The 24,991-nt window shown below is 39.9% G+C and overlaps 1 protein-coding gene across 4 annotated transcripts in view; it reads right to left on the minus strand.

Moving 5' to 3' along the window:
* pcca (propionyl-CoA carboxylase subunit alpha) overlaps positions 1-24,991 on the minus strand; it is a 193,249-nt gene that overhangs the window by 108,133 nt on the left and 60,125 nt on the right. For all 4 annotated transcript variants that reach the window (XM_015363424.2, XM_015363423.2, XM_015363422.2 and 1 more), the window contains 5 exons: positions 22,837-22,873; positions 22,017-22,095; positions 12,352-12,454; positions 10,028-10,122; positions 6,945-7,095 (listed from right to left, as the gene is read on the minus strand). In XM_015363424.2, coding sequence (XP_015218910.1) covers positions 6,945-7,095; positions 10,028-10,122; positions 12,352-12,454; positions 22,017-22,095; positions 22,837-22,873 — 465 coding nt within the window. The remainder of the gene's footprint in view (positions 1-6,944; positions 7,096-10,027; positions 10,123-12,351; positions 12,455-22,016; positions 22,096-22,836; positions 22,874-24,991) is intronic.

Genomic DNA, 24,991 nt, shown 5'->3' on the forward strand with positions numbered 1-24,991 from the left:
GATATTTAAGAGTGTATTCAGAGAATTAACTGTGTTAGACAGCACTCTTATCCATAGCCAGTTCAATGAATGTATGTGACCAACACTGGACAGTACCAAACAGACACTTAGGTAAGATGATGACGTATAAGACAGAAGCAAAATCAAAAGGAGAATACTGAAAACTAAACATGCATGTTCATGTAATAAGGTGTTTTTAGACTTGGCCTACCCAGTCGGAACATCAAAGTTATGAAAGCTGCCTTAGTGTTGAATGTCAAAAACTGGGACTGAGAAATACCTGGAACAACAGAGGTTCAAAAACAATTAAAATGTGCTTAGAATGCTTAGAGCATGTGACCACCATAACAACACTCAGCCATGAAAGCATTCAGGATAAGTACAGTAAGGAGTTCATGTGATCAATATGCAAAAATAGTCCTCCAGAGAAAGAGCTCCTATTGCTAGCTACTTTGCTTCATTTGTTTTTGCTATCCCCCTTAGTTATTTTTGCATCCGTTTGGATTTATAATCCATCTGAGAATGGGGGGACAGGAAAGAAAAATCTTACTCTTCTCCCACTTTTTCACCAAGTATGAAGAAACTGAAAGAGTCTGTTTTTCCTCAAGTGAATAAGATGACTGCCCAGTTGGAGCAGTCAGTGGAGCAGCAAGAGCAGTTTGTGAGAGCCGGGATGGGGACAGCGAGGTCATGGATTGCTGAAAAAGCCGGGGATTTGAACACTGAGATGGGACGTATTCCGCCATAGGCCTCATAACTGAGGCTTTGTCAGAGCTGAACAATACAAATAATATAAGGCACCAACTACACACACAGCAAAGCCAGAAAGTCAAACATAAGGTGGACCAGCTGGAAGATCACTCACAAAGAAATAATCTTCACCTGTTGGATTCCTGAAAAACGTGATCTCTACATGGTTTCCAAGTATTGGCATGACAACACTTCTGCACGGAGAGTGTGCACAGGATGTATGGAGAGCACACATTCGCAAGCCATGACAAGCCCCAGGTGTTTCTTTTCAGTCTTCTCTAGTACAGAGATGGATATTCTTTTGTAAGAAAGCAGGCAATCCCCCATTATTCTCTCAGGTGGGGAAACTGCAATGCGTTTTCATCCCGACTGCAGTCCAGCAACGACCGAGCAGAGATTCACCTTTGCAGGAGAAGTCATTGTGCCAGGCTGGTGTCCAGTCATGTCTGCTGTATCCTGCAGTGTTTAATGTCCTCCACGCTGGTGGACATGGTCTGTTTGCATCGGTGCAGGAGACAGGGGAGGTCATCAAATCTGTATCGATTGCCTTGCCATCTCAGATGGAGTGAAGACTATATATATACACTATATTTATATAAATATACTATAATATATTTATATAATATATTCTCTGCTAAATTTCCTTCTTATAACTATGCTTGTAAAACCGGACCCTTTGTCAACTTTTTTCTTTCTATTGCGTGCGGGATCCCATTGTTGAGACTGACTTGTTGTATCATGGGGTATGGCACCAATGCAGGCTTTTGTGCTTGTTTTGGTACTGTGGCCATTCCCATTGGGAACTGAGATCTGTTTCCATTGTGTCCTCAATGGAGTGCGGACTAAATATGTATATGTAGATATAGACAAAATCAGTACTTAAAAGAATGTTGACCCAATTATTAACTCTGAGTCTTCTCAAAAATTATATTTCTGTCATTATATTGATACAAAGGGGTATACTGACAGATCCATAATCATAAATATCATAAAACTACACAAGACAAACATATACAGTGGATTTAAATAGTCTACACACCCTTATTGAAATTGCAGATAGTTTTGTGATATAAAGCCAGAAAGCAAGATACATCATGACAGACGTTGTTCCATTTTTAATGTGACCTTGCAAAACAAATTGATAATTATTAGGAAAAATAATTTAAATTAAAAAACCTACAACCCCCTGGATGCATAAGCATGCACACCCCTCCAACTAATACTTTGTGGAAGCACCTTTTGCATTCATTACAGCAGTAACGTGTGTAGACTTTTTATATCCACTGTAAGTTTTTCTTCTTTTTATACAATATAAACAGGCAACAGATTCAAAATATTTGTATGCAGTTTTAGTCAAATCTCTGGATCTCTCGCAGAGGCAGATGTACTGTAGGCACCTGCATCTCTGCCCGAGATAAAGAAGGAAGCTCAGGAAAAGGCAAAGAACACATTACCAAGCATTGATAGCTTCCCTCCTCAATTGGACACAAATCAGTTCACAGTCTGCTCAAAATGATAATTTCAGCCACTGAAAAAGTTTCTATTCAGATTGATATTAATACTGTTTTTTTACCGCTGACATTGAAAAAAACACAATGATCCTGAACACTGAGCTATTGTCCCATTTCTTTGCTTTATTCAGATGCCAAGTGGTAAGGTTCAATCATGCCAGCAGGAGGTATGCATGACCAAAACAGTACACCACGGCAGATAGACTATATTACAGTCCATCTTGTGTCTGATAATGTCTGTCACATCCTCCACAGCATAAATTGGGCTAAAGACATATCCTCCATTCACACTATTCCTTCAACAGACATTTTTGACTTATGACTATCTCAAATGGGAATGTTTACAGCCATTTCAAGACAACATGGATTAAATGTTTATGTAATTTTTAAGATCATTCTATTAAGATCAGTGTGGCCCATAGTGATCAGTGGGAAGGGCATTTAAAAGCAAGAACTTAGGCCTTGTGGGCATGCGGAACAAGCTCCTTATTGAAGCAAACGCTCTAGCTCCTTTCAAGAAACAGCTCAATGAGTTCCTTGGGTCAATTACCTACTATCTAACAAATGAACTACAGTAGATGGGTCAAATGACATCCTTTCGTTTGTAACCATTCTTATGTTCTTATCCTTCAACAGTTTTCTCTTTCTAATGCACTTTCTAGGGGCCTCCACTTTCGACTGTCATTTCTCGTCTTTTGAACTACGAGCTCAAGTCATCTGTCAATCAACTATTTTCATCCCTGTTTCGTTCAGCAATGAATGCTCTGTATTGATGATATATTGTTCATTTTAAATGACGTCTCTCAATCCCTGCCTCATCTTAGAATATCCATGCGCTGTCAGGGTATAAAATAAATTGGTCCAAGTCTGTAGTATCTTTAAATTCTATGCTGCAAAAACACCAGCCTACCTCCAAGGGCACCACTGATCAAGCACTTCAGATACATTTGATATGGAGATTAAATCACTGTTAAATGCTATCACAATAAAAATCTTTAATAACATTTTTTTTAATTAAAACAATTATTTATGCTCATTATCTTCAAGTTCACATATCCATAATTAAAATTAATGCTCTTCCTCATTCAAATTCTCTCTCTCACCCCCAAATAGGGTTATATTGTTATGCAAGAATTTCTGAAATAAATCTGGAAGGAGAAGCGAGCACATATTAAACTTTCCGTTCAGCCGTGTGAAAGATCTTCAGGGACTATAGCTTTTTGCCTAGCTATAATTTTATTTCCATTCCTATGTGTTGTGATTGTTATCTATTCGGTTTATTTTGACACTACTGTATCACGGCATCCACTTAAAAGACAATGTGTTCTCTATATATAGACACCAAATTTCTTCTGGTGTTCTCCTTAGATACTGTGTTAAGGCCTCATAACTATTAATTATGACTTGACATTTGGTGGACTCAAAAAATCTCACACAACATGGCACTCTTTCTCTGCTATAGATGGTCACTTAAAAGTTGAAAGGGGAACCCATATTTTAGCAGCTCTTTTTAATGCCTTCATTCATTCCAGGATTTAGTCTTTATAAGAATATAACAATTAAGGTTACAAGAAAGATTACAAATGAGTGAAGGCCATTCAGCCAAAGTTGTTTGGCTTCTAGCAGTCAATTGATCAGTCGCCTTCCGTTCTTGAAAGCAGTTGCTTCATGGAAGCTGTTTCTTGAAAGAAGTCAGGGTAACAACTTACATCATGGCTGAAAATCTTGTTCTAGACTTTGACAAGCCTTTGCACAAAGAAGAGCATGTTCTTGCGTTTAAATACACTAATAATGTCAATTCAGTTCCCAAAAATCCTAATCATTGAATGATTCACTTGAATTTTATTTACAGAATGTAACTGGGCCATGCTGTATATGTGAGGATTTAAAATGAAAATTGTTCAAAACAGGGTAGGTAATGAGTATAAATATTCTTAAAGGCCATTTTGTATATTTCAGTTTTTGAAAGAAAGAAAGAGCTTAGTTTCTTATTAATTCATCAGACAATACGGTTCTTGGTAAAGGCTGAGAGAACATAACAGACAACCATGATGTATTTTCTTCTTCTATCAAGGGAATTTTTTAGCAATACTTAATTCTGACAATGTATCTGTTCATGGGCATTCTCAATCATATTAGAAAAGAGTGGCTTCAAATTCAGGTCACCTGCTGAATCTGGAAGTCTAGTTAATTCTTCATATTATAATGCAGTGCCTTCAGAAAAATATCATCTTTTGTTCTTTCTAATTTTCGATTATGAAATGCTTGAAAACAAGACAATTGCAATGTAATATTTTTCACGACAGAGTGGATGTCTCTAAATATCACTCTAATCTTATTAAAAAGGTGTAAGGCATGATTAAATAGCATTCATGATTTCCAGTGGCTTGTGCCTGACCTCTAGAGAATATGGATAGAAGTCCAGAATTCTTTTTTCAGTTTTTCCACACGCAGAACTGTTAACAGCTCAAGCAACATAAAGCCAGTATAATCTTCAAATCTTGTAAAACTACAAAGGGAGCTTTTCCACCTATAATTCACCAATAAGAGAAAATGCAGGAATACTAATTGCAGAACTACTGACTTGTTTCTTGGTATGGGAGTTATTCAAATATGTGTTTTTCAAACATTCAATTTGTGTGAACTATATTGTCAAGACCCACAATGAAATAATACAGAATATTATTATATATATATATAAGAATATAATGAAATATACAGAATATACATCATCATGTAGGTCCTGACAAATTACACCAAAGCTGGCTTCACTTTGCTGGACATAATAGCATTTGCAATGGAGGTACTGTTGGCTTTGAAGCTAAATCAACACATCTGACAATGGAGTCTCTCCTCTGTGATGGAAATCATTACGCAAAACAGTGTAACAAGCCCGTTTGTCCCCACAAAGAGGTTATTACAAGATGATTTGTAAACTGTCATGCAGCTGTCAAAATATTCACTTATCTGATCTGCCACAGACCGGTGGAGGTCTGGAGCCCTATGTAATACCTTATTAAACAGCTCACATTTCCATCACTGCTTCCAGAAAATCACACGAACCAAGAAGGAATTAGGCTCCTGTACACATTATATGCATAGGAAGATCATGAGTTCCAGTATTAGCTTTGAGGGTTGGTGTGGGATGTAAAATCAGCCCAAAGGCATGGCCTGCATCCAGATTTACACTGCATAAGTGAGAAAGAGGAGGGGGGTAAGAGAGGGGGATGTGCAATTACACTACTCCCTTTCCAAGGGAGAGGAAAACTGAAAAATGATTGCATATTCTTAGCTCCTATTAGCTGCATGGCTTACAGCACATCAGAAGTGGGCTCTCGCACCCCCCCTGTTGCTCCCCTTTCTCGCCTACTGTGTCCCTTTCCCCGACGCAGGGTCTTCTCATAAGAAAAATACTCTGTTCTTCCACACCAACGCAGGGTAATGTAAAAAAACCCTCAGAAAACCCTGTCCAACTTTAATTCCAATATTTTAAATACCTAACACATCTCTAAACGATATGCAGTGAAGTTTCAAGAATTCACTCAACCAAATGCAATGCCAACGCTGTTTTATCTGTGACCTTCAAGTTATGGCACTTGGTATAGTACAAAAAACTGCTTAACTGTTTAGTGATGCTTATACTTAACTGCAATGATCAGCTACACATTCTTAACTTTAATGTGCTGGTTTATGAATCTTTCCAAATTCTTTATGGCTGTTATTATACTTCAAAAGTATTCTTATGGAAGAAAATAAATAGCAATGCATTACTGATTACATCACAAAGACCTACATTGAAGAGAGGACCCTGTAGTTGTGTTTCTTGTTGGTTTACATGTATATACAGTAATTAAGCAAATGAAAGAAGAAATGCTGTAAAAGAAAGTAAAGTATTCAAGCATCAAGATAAGTCGAGTGTTTCATATTTCAATTATGACCACATATATTGCGTCATAAGATGGTCCCACCATCGCTCCTCAACAGACACAAAAAATATCAAAAGATAAAAAAGATTGTGAGGATCAAGGGCATCCAGAACAAAAAATCGTTTTCCCGGCAAAAATTACACTCTGCCAAATTACTGTAGGCAGGTAACTTTTCTCAAATACAATATCTAATTGAACCTTTGCTGTCTATGGGTCAGCAATCATATTTTCAGTTTTGAAGTCACCACTTAAGGTTAAGGAGTTTGGCAAAACATTACAATTTTAAGTGCAAACTGGCAGCCAATTCTTTAAGCTTGCCTTTCAATGACCCCCAAGGGTTGGTTTCTAAATGTGTGTTAATAATCTCTGCAACGAAAACATTCCATGCAAATCTGTAAATCCTACTTGGTTTTGATGTAAAGAAAAAAAATAAAACCAAAACTAAAAGGACGAACTGCTGTTTTCCAAATATTTTGAGAACTGTTCCGTGTTTTTACTGCTGACATCAACATAAATTTCACGAGTGTCGCCAGCGTGGCTCAGCGTGTGCTCTGCACTGTGAAAACTAAAAAGGAAATTTTGGTTGCCAAGTGGGAAAAATATCAAAGCTCTGTGGTCAGCCACATACTGGGGGCAGACCTCTGACGCACTTCGCCATGGGCCTCCCGCAAGGTCTCCAGGTCACTGTGGCAAAGGCTACGACACGGAACTCTAACAAGGGCGCCCCTGTGTTCTGCAGAACCCTCTCTGCCCGTACCTGAAGGCGGGTGTTCATTTCCAAAAAGTAGAAACATCTCTGGGAGTCCACCAGGAATTCTACGGTACCGGCAGAGGAGTACTTCACCGCCCTTGCCAAAGAAACCGCCTGCTCTCCCATGGCACGCCGAGTCTCGGGGTCGAGGAAAGTGCTGAGAAACCACAGAGAAAACAAGGGCAACAGAATGGAAACAGGCTGTGAAGTCAACAAAATGAACAACCATGGTCTCAATTACTGGTCTCTGAGTGCATCCTACTTTCTGTTCCTGAGGAGTGGAGAAAATGTCTAATAGACCTTCTTATGCTCCAATGAATAACACTCACATCATCCATCTCAATATGTTGTATTTAAAATGTTGCTGAAGTACGGAACAATTTACCCTTTCTGATAAATGCAATACTCTGGCTTCTTTCAAACGACATCTGGATGAGATCCTTGAATTACTTAACAACTAACTACTAAGAGGGCTAGATGCCAAAGGGCCTCCTTATGTCCGTGAACTTTCTTGTGTTCTTATATATCAACACATTCTACCAAGTTGACAATGTCCTAAAAGTATACTGATGTTTCTGTGTCTAAGCAAGAGATACATCACGTTAGCAGAGCCTGAGCTGCAATTTATTTTTGTTTTTGCCATAATTACCCAAATATAAGCCACACCCACACATTTGGACTGCGGATATTAAAAAAAAGAACTTATACTAAGCACAAGATACCTTTCTAAAAAGAATTGGTTAAGATGCAAAAACAAACTTTCAGCTTTAAATGCAGGGAAATGGAGAGGAATTTAAAAAAACAAAATGCAAGTTACGCAGCAGCCTCCCTTGTATCTGGAAGAAATGAAGGGAAGGAGTTCCAGATGAGAATAAAGCAAACTGACATGCAACGTCACCTAGCCTAAAGCAAAATTATTAGGACAACACCACAATGATAAACCCCACTCCCCTCTCATGAAGTGCATTATCCAGGCAATGGAAGTTCTCAATTCTTGAATTTTCATGTTAAGCTGTGTTGCTGCCTCTAGGGCTTTAAACTTTATCTTATCTGTTGTGACCGCGAATCCACTCCAACCTTCCTTTCAGCCTGATGACTCCCATGCCGTTCAGCACACAGGATCACCTCCTTCTTGAGCACAAAAAGCTACCGTGATCTCTTGTTCATTTTGATTAACTAAAAATGAACAGAAATGTTTTATCACTCAATTCCAACAACACACCGGAACCAAACAAATTGTCATCCCATTAAAGCGCTCACAAAACTTTCAGCACTGTTCAGCACTCCGGTGGGAAATATGTCAACAACCAGATCAACTTTCCAGATTTTTTCTTGCATTCAAATATAAGCAGCAGGCCAATTGTACCACCCTGATAATACATTATGATGGGTTCCCGAAACACGTTTTGTAATGAAAAAGAAGACAGAATTGCCTCTTTAAGACTAGTGACAGAAATGAGGGCTTACTCAGTGTCATGGGTTACCGTTAATGCAACGTCAGGGAGTTCTGATCAGTCAAAATGTTTTTTTTTTGTTTCAGAGGGAGAACAGAGGTGGCCCACCAGATCTGAAGCTGGAAATGCTTTCCAGTTCAGAACCTCCCACAAGAGATGAACAAAAGGTTTGCTGGCATGCTCTTCCATGTCAGTGCACATGTTCTACTCTCCTCTGAGCAGAGCAGGTGCGAGTGAGACCAAAAGCATTTTGGGATTGTTTTCTTTTCCTTTGCCCTCTGTTTCCATGAATTTCAGACAAGAAGGCACACCATCACACACAACACCACTTTAATTCTTGTTTCTTTCAGAAGACAGGTGAAAAGATGGTACAGCTGTCAAGCATCAATGGGTGAGTTACACTGGAGTGCACAGATTTAATTGGGAAAGTCTTCCAAATGCACAGTTTTTAAGAAGTGATTCTAACTCGTAAAGGACATAAGAGCATAAGAAAGGTTACAAACAAGAGGAGGCCATTCAGTCCATCTAGCCCGTTGAGTAGTTAGCTGCTAATTGAGACAAGGTTCTCATCCAGCTATGTCTTGAAAGAAACAAAGGTATCAGATTCAACAACATGGCTGTATAGCTTATTCCATAACACACAACCCTTTAGGTAAAGATGCTTCCATGTTTTTGATTTATATGCAATCCATGTAGGTATTTCCACTTCTGTCCTCTAGTTTGTGTTTCCCTGTTTACTTTGAAGAAGTCCAATAGGTTGAAGATGTCAGTACCTTTGAGGATTTTGAATACTTGAATCAGGTCACCTCATAACCCCTTTAATGTTCAAGATTAAAACGGTTTAGCTCCTTCAGCCCGTCAGTGTAGGACATTCCCTTGAGCCCTGGAATGTAACTGGTTTCTCTTCTCTGGACTTATTCCAGAGCAGCATCTATTTCAAAACATGGCAACTAAATTCTAAACAATTTTCTAAATGAGGTATTATTAGTATATTGTACAGTTATAACATAACATCCCTTGATGGAAACTCCACACCTTTAACTATATATTCTAACTTTTAGTTTTTATTTTTTATTGCTTCCCCTCATTGTTAGGAAGATGAAAATTATGTCAACATAAACACCTCAATCTTCCTTAGAAGTAGCCTTTTCATACTCTATGTAATGTACTTGTTTACATTAAACAGCACCAGTCAGGTGTTTGCATAGTCTCAAATTTTATCTAAATCTTTCTTAATTGAATTTGTCGCATCTAGTTTTTCTGAATTCTCCATTTTTTTGTTATCATCTGTAAATCTGACAAGTTTATTAACTTTACTACACTCAAGATCATCAATATCAATTAGGAAAAGTAGTGCTCTTAGTACAAATCCCTGTGGTATTAAAACATTTGTGCGCTGAGACCTTATCTGTACCTTATCTTGTATTTTGTATCCCCAAATGCCTACCTAGCATTATAAAAATTTAAGTACACCACATTTCCAACTACTTTGTTGCTGCTGGTTCAGAGAACTCTTCAAAAGTTACTTTCCTAAATCCTTGTGGACTATCCCCTTAGACCTACGGATGTTTGATTTGATTTGGCAGTTTAGTACATTTCTTATTCTAGGGCAACGGAAAGCATCAGCAGTCTTACCTAGGTGCCTCTTCCACCACTTTCTGGTTTCTCCTCTGGATGGAGCACTCTCGTTCATTCAACCAGAGCGCATTGCCCTGCTTGTCAGCAAGAACCTTGAAAAACAAGGCATGCAAAGATGGCGTCAGTTACTTGCTGTATGTTCAAAAGAAGACAGAAAAAATTATTTGAGAGGATTGGACTTCAAAGATCTTAAGATCCAATTTAATCCTCACCGCTTAACATCAAGTGTCCAGGTGCCCTTTCAAGCACTGGACATTTCTGAGAATTTTTTTAAAAGAGCAGGTAAAAAGGATTAACTCGGAGACCATCAAAATAAAGCTGTGAAACACTGACCGCAGGGAGTTTTTCATTTATTCCCTTCAGACATGTTTTGTGCATTATAATAAAACTGAAAGGATTAATGAAGGGATCAACTAAACAGTTTAACAATATTTCAAATAAAAATAAACATTAAAACATTGGATGTCCATGATATTCTAAAAGTTAGGGACAACAGCTCTGGCTCATAAAAGGCAATGAACACTAATAAAAGAAATGACACAAGGAACTGGACCTCAATCAAACCACTAGAAGTATAAAGCATAGCATACAGAATCAACATGCCTAAACCCTCATATTATGATGCTCAGTAAGGACCTAAAGTAATACTTAGGCAAACGATAACATTTTAACATACATCCAAGAAGGAAATCTACTTGACTACCAAGAGTATCCATCATGGAAAGGAAAACAACCTTGTTCTCTCAAAATCTTTTAGCCCTGGGCTCAATTCCTGAGCGAGGAACCTTCTGTGTGGTGTTTTCCATGCGCTCCCCATGCACACCGTGATATTATCAGATATACACGGGTTTTGTCCATGGGCTTTGGTTTCATTTCATCATCCAAAGACATGGTGGTAAAGCAATCTGGCACCTCTAAATTGTCCTTGTGCACCTGTGCCAGAGTGAGTGTGAGAGTGTGTCCAGCAGTGGACTGGTCTCTCCTCCTGTTCAGATGAGTGTCCAGGATAAGCTCCAGTCTGCCACAACCTTCACCAGGAATAAATCGCTTTCTGATAATGGATTGATGGATAGACGATCTTTCATATTGATTGGCAATTGACTTGACTGCACCTTATCACAAATCCCGCAGTGAAACCACAAGACGACAGCACATAACCATGGTCTCCATTTCCTCTCCAAGAGAGGTCTGTCAGGGGGACACAGTCAGGAGTCTGCAGCAAGCCTCACTTCAGAAGCTGTTATCAGGTCAGGTAACAGCCAGGACCTTGTGGCTCTTCAGTACGTCCGATAATCTCACGTACCATCACTCACATTACAGGCCAGCTCTCCTCTGTTATACGTTTAGTAGCATCGCTACCCTGCTCCTGTCTGCAAGGCTGCAGAAGGTATCTTTTAAATGGTTTGAACTTTCCCCATAAATACTAAAGGACACAAAACGCCAAAGGCGTTATTTTTTATTTTTAATCTAAATGCTTCATTGTTTCTTAAAAACATTTTCAGTGAGTTGCCAGCTTAAAGAGATGTATTCAAGACCAAATATAAAAAATCCAGTTCGGCAAAGACTGATATGAGATAAGATAACTTTACTGGCCATAAACAATTTCTTGTTTTAGGAATTTGTCTCTTTGCATACCCCAACTTGCTCTCCATGAGACACTGACAGGGAGAGAAGTTTGGGGTTAGAGTGCAGGGTCAGCCATTTATACGGCGCCCCTGGAGCACTAGGAGTAAAAGGCCTTGCTCAGGGGCCCATCAGAATAGGATTCCTCTGCCGGCCTTGAGGTTCGAACCGGCAACCTTGCAGCTACAGGCGCAGATCCTTAGCTGGTGGCTCTGATATGGACATCCTGTACACGCCAAGCGTTCCAAATGTAAAAAAATCAATTGTACTTACATTGTAAATGATGGACTATGCAGACTATGGCACATGAAATGTAAATGTTTAGAATAGAATGCTTCAATGAAAGTCATGCTATGAGTAATCTTAGTAATCTTGAATCTCAAGGTTCTCCCACCTAACTCCCTTGGTGCTTGGCTGTTGAATTCTCTGATCAATGAAATCAATCAGACTGCTTTTCAAGAGTTGCTTAGATGGCACCCAGTGCATCACACTTGTATCACCTTGTTAAAATGAGGGGGAGAAAACATCATCACCCAAATCAATTGTTATGAGTGAATAGACAAGACTGGGAAATTCTATAATACTAAAATGTCATGAGAAGCATGAGAAGAACATTTTAAGGTAATGAAGAAATTTCAATGACAAAGTCATAAATCTCAATATATCTGGCACTTTAGCCAGACCATGTACTGACTTACTTGTATTTCTATGTGTCGAGGGTTATCGATAAACTTCTCAATCAACAGCCGGTCATCTCCGAAACTTGAAGCTGCTTCTTGGGAAGAAAAGCGAAAACCTTCCCTGCAAGCACAGACAGAACAATCATTTTTGAATGCTGAACAGCAGAAACGTGCTTAGCTAAACAGAACTGGTGTGTGTGTGTATATACATATATATTGTTATTGTTGTAAATTGTTGCTATTTCTCTGGGCTTGTCTTTATTTTTGAAAGAAGTAGATAGAGGACAAGAAAAGAACTCAACACCTCAAGGTATCACACACTTTATGTGGATCATGATCACTGTTGGGGGGGGATTCTAAACTCATCTTTTTTCTGGAGAAGATGAAGGGGTGCTCCGAGTTAATTCTTCATCATGATATTTTGACTCATTTTTAATTATATGGTATGCAACTCATTGTAAATTCATATATAACCATATAAGTATTTTTGCACATACTTCAGAACACCTCACCTTCAAAATGTGTGGTCACCTAAACAGCCTCAATTTCTAAAAGCTCCCAGTACCATAATTATCCTTCAGAATTACTAACTGAATACAGAGGAAACAAAAGTTTTATAAGAGCCATAGCCAAAACCCCAAAAACAACTATTAGGCTGCAAGGAACAGACCTCAATTTGAGTCACTATGTAAAGCCGTCAAACAACATGGGATTAAAACCTACACCATAAGTGAGGAGCAGCAGCGTTTCTGTTATATCCCTGAGCAAGGTACTTGATTTCTCCAGTAATTGTCCTGTTGTATAAATGGGCATGTCTAAAGTTATTGCAAATGAAAGTTTGTTCTAAACTGACTTATCTGGGTAACTAAAGGATTAAAAACAACAGGCATGTACTTATTAGGCATTCTTTTATAGTAATTCCACTAGATTCCTCAGATTGGTGTTTCTGGATTAACACAATTTTACACACTGAAGCGTATGCTAAATAAAAATCCCCACTCTTCAATCCTTCTTCATAAATCAATATGCTTAATTAATTAATCTATACATCACAACAATGCATAACGCAGGTCTCGACAGGCATTTATATAAATAAAAATAGCAAGCCCATATCTTGAACTCTGATGCAAAAGAACACATACTACAATAAGGAATAAAAGAGGCAGAATTCAGCCTCATTTTATATTACTTCTGGTCTGGTCTTCTTTTGTGATCAAAAGACATTGAGTCATTAAGATGAAAAACTTAATGAAACAATGCACCGTATTATCATCACTAAGTCTACAACAGAGCTACTGACCACAAGATACCATTATTAAATGTTAGTTTTTAGAATATTTCCAACAAACATACTTGTTTAGAGAAAAAAGCAAAACATCCAGGGCTTTTTGTATTGATGTATTGTGTAAAAGGCAGAATTTTGCAATGTAGAAATGTATGCACTAAAAATACCTAGCTGAGCAAATGTTTATATTCTGTTACTAAATATACATTTAAGGAGCTCAGCAAGGAAGGATCATTACTTCTCTCATTCTTGCTATCCCCTTGGAACACATTCCCACTCCTCTCCGAGAAAAAAAATGTTAATTCACATCCCAGTACACAGAGAAGTGTGAATTTGTAAACTACACCATGGAAAAAAATTGAGCTTTTTAATTGCCATGACCTCATACACTTTTGGAAATTACAGAGAACATTTCAAAATTATGTAATTATTAATTTATTGGACAAAATTTCTGATGGGGTCAATACCCCTCCCTATTATCAAATAACAGCCAGTCTGTACTTAAACTGAATTGTTTATGAACATCCTTTACTTGTTGTAACAGAAGAAATAAGGTTCTTGATCCCGAGATGAAGTGAAACAGATGAGTTTATTGCATGCAAGGAACAATAAAGCCGAAGTCTTGTTTCCCGCAAGAAACAACAAAACCGAAGTATTGTTCAACGTACTGTTACAAACTTTTGGGTTATATAGTGTTTTCTTCTCCGTTTCTGACGTCACTCGGTATGATGGTAAAGAGGGGGGTTCATGGTATTTGGCCAGTTTACGATGTTCTGGGCAAATGGTCAGTTTAACATTACACCCAGGGGGGTTCCTAGCTGGCATCTGCAATCCTTATCAGTTAACCCCCTTTCCTGCCATAAACCCCTGCTTGTGACTTGGAAGTCTAAACCCCCTACAGAAAAGATTAAATTCAAACCCCCGTCTTCACATCTTTCTTCATTCCCCCCTTATAAAATATGGCATACGTCAGTGTAGCCTATTTTTATACATACAATGTCAGGGCAGATCTTTCCTTTCTTGGCGAACAGGTATGTATTGCCATGACATTGTACGTTCCACGGTTATGGCAAGATGTGATACATGTTTTTGTGCACGTGATGATTACAATTATACATATAAACAATACTACTCCTACAGATAAACACTATAAAAAGGTTCCACCCCAGGCTCCAAACACAGACTTTACCCAAAACCCAATTCCCCAATTTTCAGTATAATAGTCCTGATATTTCTGTCCCTCATTGTAAATGTGTTGGGCCAGATCTGAGATGTGCTCAGAATTATCAGGGATATATGTGCAGCATTCAGTGCCAATTACTGCACAAGTTCCTCCTTGGGCCGCCAGTACATAATCTAAAGCTAGTCGGTTCTGCATGGCCACTGTTCTGAGGGCTACCATCTCATCATTAACAGCCTTCAGACTAGATGAGGTAGAATTTGCTAATTCTTCTAAAGTCGAAGCCATTTGAATTAACTCTCGACTCAGAAAGTTCATGCCGGCTTGTGGAAATATTATACCTAAATAATATTCCCAATCAGCCAATTTTCTTTGTGGTCTGTGGTTAGGTCCGAAGGGGGTGTGGGTTTGAACATGGATATGAGGAACCACATATCCTAAATAACATGAGCCAGACCACTGGGCTGGCAACCATGGGTAGGCTCGTTTTCCACAAATGAAATATGTTCCGTTTGGCGCTCCCCATGCCTCTGAAAATAAGAAACTTATACCGAATTGTGGGGTGTGCCGATCCCATCCTGGAATTTGGAAGGTAGAGGTGGATATATTTGCAGCGATGGTAAGGTTGCAACGACTCCATCCAACCAAGTGCAGACCATTAGTGTGCTGAAAACATATGTTTCCCTCACGTTCCTTATTTAGAGTCAGGTATGGTGGTGTATGGCTTCTGTTATATTTAGGAGCGTAAGAGCCTGTGAAACTCGTGGGCTCTAAGCCTCGCTCCTGTAGATACTGTAATGTTGTGCAGGTTAAAGTCGTGTTATGGCAACCCCCATAGTTTGTCATATTAAAATCTCCTAAATTATCCCTCCAAATGATCATGCCTATGACTTCCTCGAGACGCCAAGGAATGGCTCCCATAGGAAGTCCTTCCTGTACATATTTGGGTAATGCTGCACACACCCAGCAGGCACTTTGGTTGGTTTTCTTAGCTGTCAGATAGGAGAGGCCTAAAAAGGAATTAATTCCATGTTCTCCTTTGTGGGAGAGATGATCATTAATCCCTGCGGAACATAGTTCTACAGCAACAATTATCATTATTGACAGAAATGATTTCATTCTGAGTCTGTAAATGGGGATGAGGCTCGTCGGCAGTGTGGCGCATGGATCCAGCGATCTTTTCCTTCCACTCGAACCGCAGACTCGGTTGTCAACAGGATCTGGATCCCACCTGGGCTGGAGAACCTGTGAAGGAAATTTCCTGATCCACACCCACTCTCCTGGGATGAGGTTGTGCCCTCCTTCAGGTGGTGGTCCCCACGCCTCCAGGACCTGCTCGCGGGCTCCTTGGGTGGCCTCTGTCAGCTACTTGCAATAATACAAAGGAATGGTTGATCCCTCTGAGGAAACCCCAGTCTCAGCACCTGTAAGAGAACTTGTTTCAAATTATTAAAGGCGGCTTTTGCTGCAGGAACCAAGGCAATCTTGTCCTTGTACTGCACTCCCCCCTTAAGCAGATCTGTTAAGAGTTGTGCTCACCCTGTAAAAAACATATTACCCAGGCCCTGTTAAAATTCCACAATGCTAGACACAAAAGGGCCTTATCATAACTGCTTCTATTAGACACTCTAAAGCTGAAGCAACTCAGACTTGTGGGTTTCCTCGTCAGGGGAAGCACTCAGAATACCATCAACATACTGAGTGATCACAGCCAGTTGAAGCCACGTGATACCCTGTTCTGCATAGTCATTCTTTGTAATGCATAATATTTCAACCCAATAGATCTGGGATCAAACCACCCATTAAAATCTGGCACTCGGCAAGTAAAACTTGCTGTCCCAATACTCCTGTGGCCTCCTGCCATCTTCCCATATACATTGCTCTATAGTACACTGTTGAACAGAGGAGTGAAACAAGCAGGACAGTAGTGCTCCAGTATCCCCTACAGAAAAACCAACACTCCATTAACAGTACATTTTTATCCACTGGACTGGGACAGACTTAGGGAGGCTACAAGGGATTTACAGGATCTAATTGTTAGGTAAACAGATTTTCTCACAAGACGTTATTCTCCCCAGTCTCAATTCTAAACCTACAGCGTTTCAGCATGTCTGGTTTCGAGACATTCGAATAAAACCAAATTGTTTCCACTATTACAACTAATTGTATAAATTACAATTTATAATAATTTAAAATAATACAAAAACTGTTTAACTACTTTTACGTCCACCTGTACTGTACTTATACGTTTCAGACGCTCTTATATTTTCCAATCTCCTTAAGTTGATTTTCGTCAAGTCTCTTTAGTTACGTCTCTAGCCAGTCCCGCTGGCTAAACACACTCACACCGTCATTTAGTAGACCAAAACTCACAGTTACACACATACATGCCGGCACACAAATTCATAAAACACACATACACATCGAGAATATATTTTTCTCTTCGTAATACAATGTGCTGTATTCTTGTTTTACTTTTACATGAATCCTTTTAATTCCTGAAGCGCACTCCAGGTTCGCTGCATTTCTAATTTCGGGTGCGGTACTTTAGCCCACCGGTCAATATCTTACGGTTTTGGATTTGATCGTATGGGGGAAATCAGGGAAGGTAGGTGCGATTGCAGACCCCCTCGACGGGGTGCGAGACAGTGTTAGAGTGGCGCTGTCATCAACGGCGCCAGCCCCTGCTACATCAAGTCCTTTCCCACTTCGAGTGAGAGTACAGATCTGCGGGCGCCCTCCCTCTAACAGGGGAGACCCTGATCCGTCTTTATCACACTCATACCAAGTGTTATCCCAATCAGACCCCCCTTCTCCATATGGCCACTGAGGGAATTGATCCCAATTATTTTCGTTTCCTGCCTGTTTGTTCCCCTGTGGGAGAGCAGGACATAACTTAGTCGCCGGCTGTAGCACATTAACCAGTGCAGCGTGACCAGGAGTTAATTCCTTCTTTAGTTTCTCATTCTCCTGTACTGCCTCTTTTAGCTTTTTTTTCTATACTCTTTCGTAGCGAGTAAAGTATCTTTTCTTCCGGGTTTTTTGTTTTCCCCGTAAACACACTTTTAAATCACATCCCAATTTCTTTTTTTTTTCTCATGTATCTGCCACCACTGGTGCCGGCCGTGCACCAGGGTGGGAGCTACATGCTTGTGCTTTTGCCAATCAATACTCATATGCTTTCTTTACAGGCGTCTTCGCCCCAAATTCCCTCTGACAAACACAGCTTTTCCCATATTTTTCTCCTTCTTTTCCGTCAACTTACACTTTTCCGATATATAAATGGACCCTTCCACCACTTTCTCAAACCATCAGTTAGCACACATGTTCGGTCTCTTTTACTTTTGTCGTGTGTGATGTAACAGCTCATACAGTAAGGGGATGCTTTCACTTGAAAAACCTGTGCATTCCTGCACTCATTCAGCCAAGGGCGTCTGTTACCTCCGGATCTAAATACCTCTCAGAGACTTTAGAGAGGATTTACACCGCACTGTTCACAGGTAAGAAACGAGACCTCGAAAACCCCCTTTCTTGATCAGTAATTCACCATCCCCAGAACGCCAGCATCGCTGCTTTTGCCCCGGGGTGGACTTACGCACTGAGCTCAATCAGGGCGATTCTCGGGTCTCAACGTCCTTTAAATCCTGCTACTTAATGCTTTGCTCTTTTATTATGAGGTGTGTTTATGTTAGTGTCGTGCGTGTGTATATGTATTTCACAAACAAGGAAAACACCAAAAACATACATACATATATCTCCTCCACTCCTGCTTCCTTTAAAACAAAAAAAAACCACGCCACGCCAATCTGTGCACGATCAAGGCGTAGCTAATCTCAGGACCCCGGTCGTAATTAAAGCCCACACCAATCCTGGATTATACGTGCATTTAATGCACCACTCAGCTCCAGAACCCCGGGCGCAATTAAGGCCCACACCGATCCCGAGCCACAGAACCCCGGGTGCAATTAAGACCCACACCAGTTCTGACCTTCAGAACTCCGGGTGCAACTAAGACCCACACCAGTCCTGAACTACGTGCATTTAATGCACCACTTGCTCTAGAACCCCGGGCGCAATTAAGGCCCACACCGATTCAGAGCCTCAGAACTCCGGGTGCAATTAAGACCCAAACCAGTTCTGACCTTCAGAACTCCGGGTGCAATTAAGACCCACACCAGTCCTGACTTCACGGTAAGGGTCCAAAACCCGTTCAAAACTCCACGCGCAATTAAGGCATACACCAGCTTCGAACGCCTGTACACAATACCGCGGAACCCCTGCCAGACCAAATTCTGGGCTTACAGCAAACAACCCATTACATACACCGGTGCCTTCCCCGGGCCAGAGGAATTCAGAAACTCACGTTTACTCCGTCATCTCGGGCGATTCTCGCAGGGAGCAGAGATTTCCCAATCGGTCAGAGAGAGTCGGGACTTTTTTTTTTAAAAAGAGGAGTCCTTACCTCTTTGTAATGTGAGCGCTGACCGTCTCTCCTGCCGATGGGAAGTTCTGCGCCTTCTGGAGCATCCTGCCGACTACGCCAAATTTGTTGTAACAGAAGAAATAAGGTTCTTGATCCCGAGATGAAGTGAAACAGATGAGTTTATTGCATGCAAGGAACAATAAAGCCGAAGTCTTGTTTCCCGCAAGAAACAACAAAACCGAAGTATTGTTCAACGTACTGTTACAAACTTTTGGGTTATATAGTGTTTTCTTCTCCGTTTCTGACGTCACTCGGTATGATGGTAAAGAGGGGGGTTCATGGTATTTGGCCAGTTTACGATGTTCTGGGCAAATGGTCAGTTTAACATTACACCCAGGGGGGTTCCTAGCTGGCATCTGCAATCCTTATCAGTTAACCCCCTTTCCTGCCATAAACCCCTGCTTGTGACTTGGAAGTCTAAACCCCCTACAGAAAAGATTAAATTCAAACCCCCGTCTTCACATCTTTCTTCACTTATTTGCTTTATTTTCCACAGATGAAGAATGATACTTTTGCGCTAGATTTTAGTAAGAATACTTGTTCACTTACATAACAATAACATGAAAACCAGTTAAGCACAGAACCTGGATACTGAAATGTCGTTTTAGGCCTCTTTTAACTTGCACACAGCTGAACAAGCCTAAATAAGAACACTGCAAATGCATGCAGATCCCAGTCATATTAAAATGAGCAGACTTGTCCTAAAGTTGTTGTTTTGCCAGAGACTGATAAGAGCTGTCTAGAGCAGGAATGAAGACGGCTACAGTATGTATGGCAGCCTTCTCTTGCTCACCAGTAGAGGATGTTGCAGGCAGTTACCAAGGAGGCTGAATTCTACTCTTCTAAGGAGATGCACTGTTTTTTAAATATGACTGGACCCTTCAAGCATGTGTGTATCGATTTATGCATGTGCATAAGTACATAAAGAGATGCTATCACTCCCATCCAGCCCCATGGCCTTGTGAATGCAGATGGGAGCCTTCTCTTCCCAGGCTTTCATGAGCTGCAATGGCAGCTGACAATAGCTATCATTTGGGTATCAGCCCACCAACTCCGAGAAGACATCAGAAAGTGGTGAAGGGAGAATGGGTCAGCTTGAAATAAAAAAAGGGGGTCCTCAGCTGCAATCCTTTGTCCACCGGCTCTAACTCAGCACCACTCCACTGGCCCAGTGAAGTCTCCCTTTAATTAGCTGCTTGGGTACGCCGTTTGTTTTGACATAGCAGGAAAGGGAACTTGACCATGACTAACAGAGAACCCTTCAGTGAACACCAGCACAAAAAAACGATACATTCTCCTTTTATGCGTTTTGTTGTTTTTTTTCCCTTGTTCGTTAAGTTTGCTATGAAAAAATCCAATTAGGTTAATTTGAAACAGCCACAGTGTGAGTACTTTATCCATTCAGACTACAGATAACTAACCTAATTAAGACTAGCCTCCTCTCTTAAGCTCTTTTGAATTTGCAAATTAAAAATGTAGCTCAAGATTAGATTGGATTAGATAGCAAATGCAAATGGGAGCACTTTGTCTTTAAATGCCACTAAATTGTTTTCTGCTCCTTCACCACCCAGTTTTCACGCCGTCTGCTTCGAGACGATTTAATGAAGGCAGAGGAGAGAGGGAGGGAAAAAAAAGGAAAGCTGGGAAAAGGGACCATCTGGGAGAGCTGGCTCTGTGTAAACAGTGACAAACAGGAGTGAATGGCATTCCAGTGATTTTCACTAACATGTGAAGCAACGCTAGCTGTTTGGTCTAATGGCACCCTCTCCAACAGTGTAAACAAAAACAACATGCCTGCTGGGCTCTGTTTACACCAGTCATCTGCCTGTTCCAGCCCACAGGACCACCCCAACACTCTCCATCTTACAGACCCCTTTGAACTTTTTTTTGGCGGTAAAATTTATCAAATTAAAATTCAACTGAGGGGCACTGCTCCCCCCTGCCAAGACAGCTTTGCAAAAGGTACAGTCCCAAAGCTAAGGGAAGGCCCTTAAGCTCCACGCTCCCATTATACGACTTTACCTCCGGTCGGGAGGATGTGCCTCCATCGATAAGCAGTGAGACACTCACTGCGGAACAGCGTTCATGTTCCACCAACCTTCAAGGCTTTTCTCCAAACAGCGCTGATTAGCTCACCGGTTCAGAAAATGAACAGATTGCAGTGAACGGAGGACAGAGTTTTAAGTTTTGCAAAAGTAATGAATAGCAATGTTTGCCAAATGTTTAGGAAGTGCCAGAAACAAGCAAAATTCCCTTCTCATCGAAATTTGCAAGGACTTCACAAATTAAAGTCAGGCTAAGATACTGCCTCCCTTAATTATAGCTAATTACAACAAAAAGTGCAGTGTCGAGAGTATACTCAATACAGATTAGTGCAGGAGTAACTACTGAACCCATTTATTGTTCAATTGCTTTTTGCTATTGATTGGTACATTTTTACCACCTTTTACATTGTACTTCTTGTTGCAAACGCAATTCAGCAGCACGTACAAGTAACACAAACCTTGGAATCTATTTCTATTTCAGCTTTGAAACACTAAGGACACCGTTGTGGCACTCGACATGAATCTGCTGAGATAAAAGTTCCAAAGGCTGCAGAGCTATGAAATCTGGAGAAGCTCTACTGCGTTTCCCCTTTCCTCAGTCATCTCTCTTCACTGACAGGTAGCAGCAGTGGTGATGGAAGCTGGATAACGGGTATTTTTTCAAGGCTTGATTTTTGGACAGGGTCTCACCTGGTCTCTTCATCATCCCAGGCTATCCTCATGCCTTTCCCTCCACCACCTGCTGATGCCTTGATCATGACGGGGTAGCCTATCAGTGGGGAACAATTAGACAGAAGTTCAGGCTTTGATCATTTGGTCATGTGAACATGACAGCTGACCATATGTCCAATATAATACTGAAGACAATAACCACTTATTAAAAAAAAACACCCAAAAACACATTTTCCGCAAAAAACGAGGGAGGCAGCAGCAGCTTGTGCATTTTAATTTAAACGTCTGGAAATCTGTGATCACTGAAACCTTTTCCCATCCTAAAGACCTGGACAAATGTTATCTGGCATATAAACACATAGGTCCAACTTTAGTTATGTGCAAATAACTGCAATGGGTTTGTTTTCAGCTAGGTTACCAAGAACAATCAATACAATCTGCACACAATATCAAAACACTTGAAGATATACTGTGTATTACAAGAAAACATTCTGCCTGTTTGGATTTTAAATTTTAATCTGAAAATGACACAAATTGTCACAGTCTGACAGCAAACTCATAACTATGGTACCCACAGCACATAAAATTAGAACCAGCTACCTTGCTTGCAATGAGATTGCAACACAAGTTTTAGGGGGTTAAACTTAGTCTAACAGATGAATATTTCTTTTTCACCTGGTAAACCTTCATGTACGTAAATTTAAAATAAAACAAATAGCTGTTAAGACGTCACCAAATAATAAGCAGCACCACTGCTGTAAAGAGTAATGTGAATTATCAGCATGGCCCCCATAAAGAGATGTATAGCACATCAGAACAGCTAAAACCAAGGACTTACCAATTTCCCTTGCAATTCTGACAGCTTGGTCTGCATCCTGTAGACGCAGGAAACGAGAGTCAACATTAATCCCAGCAGCTCTTGCACATTGTCCTCAGGGCAGCTATATATTGCTCTACTGTCTCCTTGGATTCATTTATGGTTAGATTTTACAACCTTCTGACCCTTTTCATTTGGGGCAATGTAAAATTAATACCATCAGTTGCAAAAGCCGGTTCTACATCATTATAATTTTACAACACCACTAGAAAACAACAAGAAAAAAAAATCAGCTGAAAAGAGCTCCTGGAATTACAGGACATTTCTGCACATTTTGGTAGAGCTGTCTAAAAACAAGAGAAACCGATTATTTTTCATTTATTTCTTGTATGACAAAAATGTCATGAAAGCCTTATCACTCCCAACATGTTCCTGAATACCTGAAAAATTTACTGGGGTTGTTGTCCTCTATGTTGTCAGCAGGGGGAGTAGATTCTCTATTGTTTTAAGTTTTTTAAATTGATCCTAAATATAAACAGCAGCTCAGGGGAAACAAACAAACAAGCAAGACAAAGCACTGATTTCCTTTTGATGGACAGATGCACATTTCAGTTTCACAACACAATTTAGTTTAGCTATAAATGCAAAAATCATTTTTTATCATCTACCAAGTACCTTTTAGTATTCCACAGAACACCAAATTATGAAATAATACTACCAACAAAATTCCTGAAGTTTTAACTTCACAAGTGCAACTTCACATTGATAGGATGCACACAACTTTTCAAGCACAAAAAACAGCATCCGTGCTTCAGAAAAGTCAATGGATGAATATTATTATTATTTTTATTATAAGTGCTTATACATTTCGGAAAGATACACGCTGCAGGCATTTGCTTACAAAACAGTGTGCATTTTCAGTATCTGGAGGTCTCCAAAACTGTTTAAATATAGTACTTCTACACTGTTTCTTCAAAAGTTCCACAACTACAAACTAAGCATCATGTATATCATAGCCTATGCTGTATCATTGATGTGAAATTATTTATTATATGACATATAAATTCTATGACTGATCTCAGTACTACGAGCATTTCTGCATCTTATATTTTGTTGGGTTTGGGTTAGAGTGAACTACTGCATTATCTGGGCTTGTTATATCACTTATTTTTGCAGTTCACTAATAGTTTGTAAATTGCCTTATGCAAAGGCTTTGGCAGAATAAAAACTGTGCATAAACTGGAATGTGTAAGGAGTTAGGTGCAGGAACTGTCAGCTGGTTGGTGTGTCTAAAGCAACAGGAGCTGACTTATGAACATTAAAATGAAACCCGATAGGCTTTAAAGCTTTCACTGCAATCCCTTCTGAAAGCTGTCAAAAGTTTGGAACTTTTTTTTAACAAAGCAAAAGTCTGAAACCAAAAATTCAGTTCTTTGGATCCTTAAAAGAACACAACGTGAAAAATATTAAGAAAATAGGTTTTTAAAGGTTTCAATATTCAGTTAAAACAAAAAAAAAGACGACTGGCTAAGGAAGCTGGCAGAAACTTTAATTTCCTTTCATTAACTTGTCTGCTCCACAAATCAGAGCTTGTTAAGTTCAAAGAGTTCCAGAGAGCAGCATCAGTTATGTGACTGCCCCCTTTCTTTTTTGTGTGCTGGATGGAAACATCTACATCTACTAATGAGACATTTCTAATAGACATTTGGTTCATGTAGCCGATCAGTGCTGCTGAACACCATTTTCTTGTGATATGATGTCTTTCAGCCCATCTCTGTTCTTTTCGCATCTTTTATTTATTCTCAGAGATGTAAATGCAGGGAGAGGGCAATTCTGGAATGTTAGTGGTCTCCACACATTGGGATTTGCAAATCCTTTGTTCCTGTCTGTGACAGTTATGCGAGAACACTTCTCTTTAACAGCCACTCTGTCAGGAAGTGTTAAACCTGCCAAATGCAGACAATTAGGGTCTCTTGAACAAAATGTATGAGGAGTGATGACTGATAAAGCCCTGCTATTAAAGCAAAGGAGGCAACTTTTTAAATGGCCTTTTTCTTGCAAATCATACCTTATTTCTGAGAGGAGCAGGGAGCAAAAGTTAAATAGGCTCCTTCACTCCTTGATTGCTCACCTATTTAACCCTGGTCTACCATCTATTTTACAGCATTTGTCAAAA

Source organism: Lepisosteus oculatus, chromosome 15 (genome assembly GCF_040954835.1).
Source record: "Lepisosteus oculatus isolate fLepOcu1 chromosome 15, fLepOcu1.hap2, whole genome shotgun sequence".
Classification (NCBI taxonomy): Eukaryota; Metazoa; Chordata; class Actinopteri; order Semionotiformes; family Lepisosteidae; genus Lepisosteus; species Lepisosteus oculatus.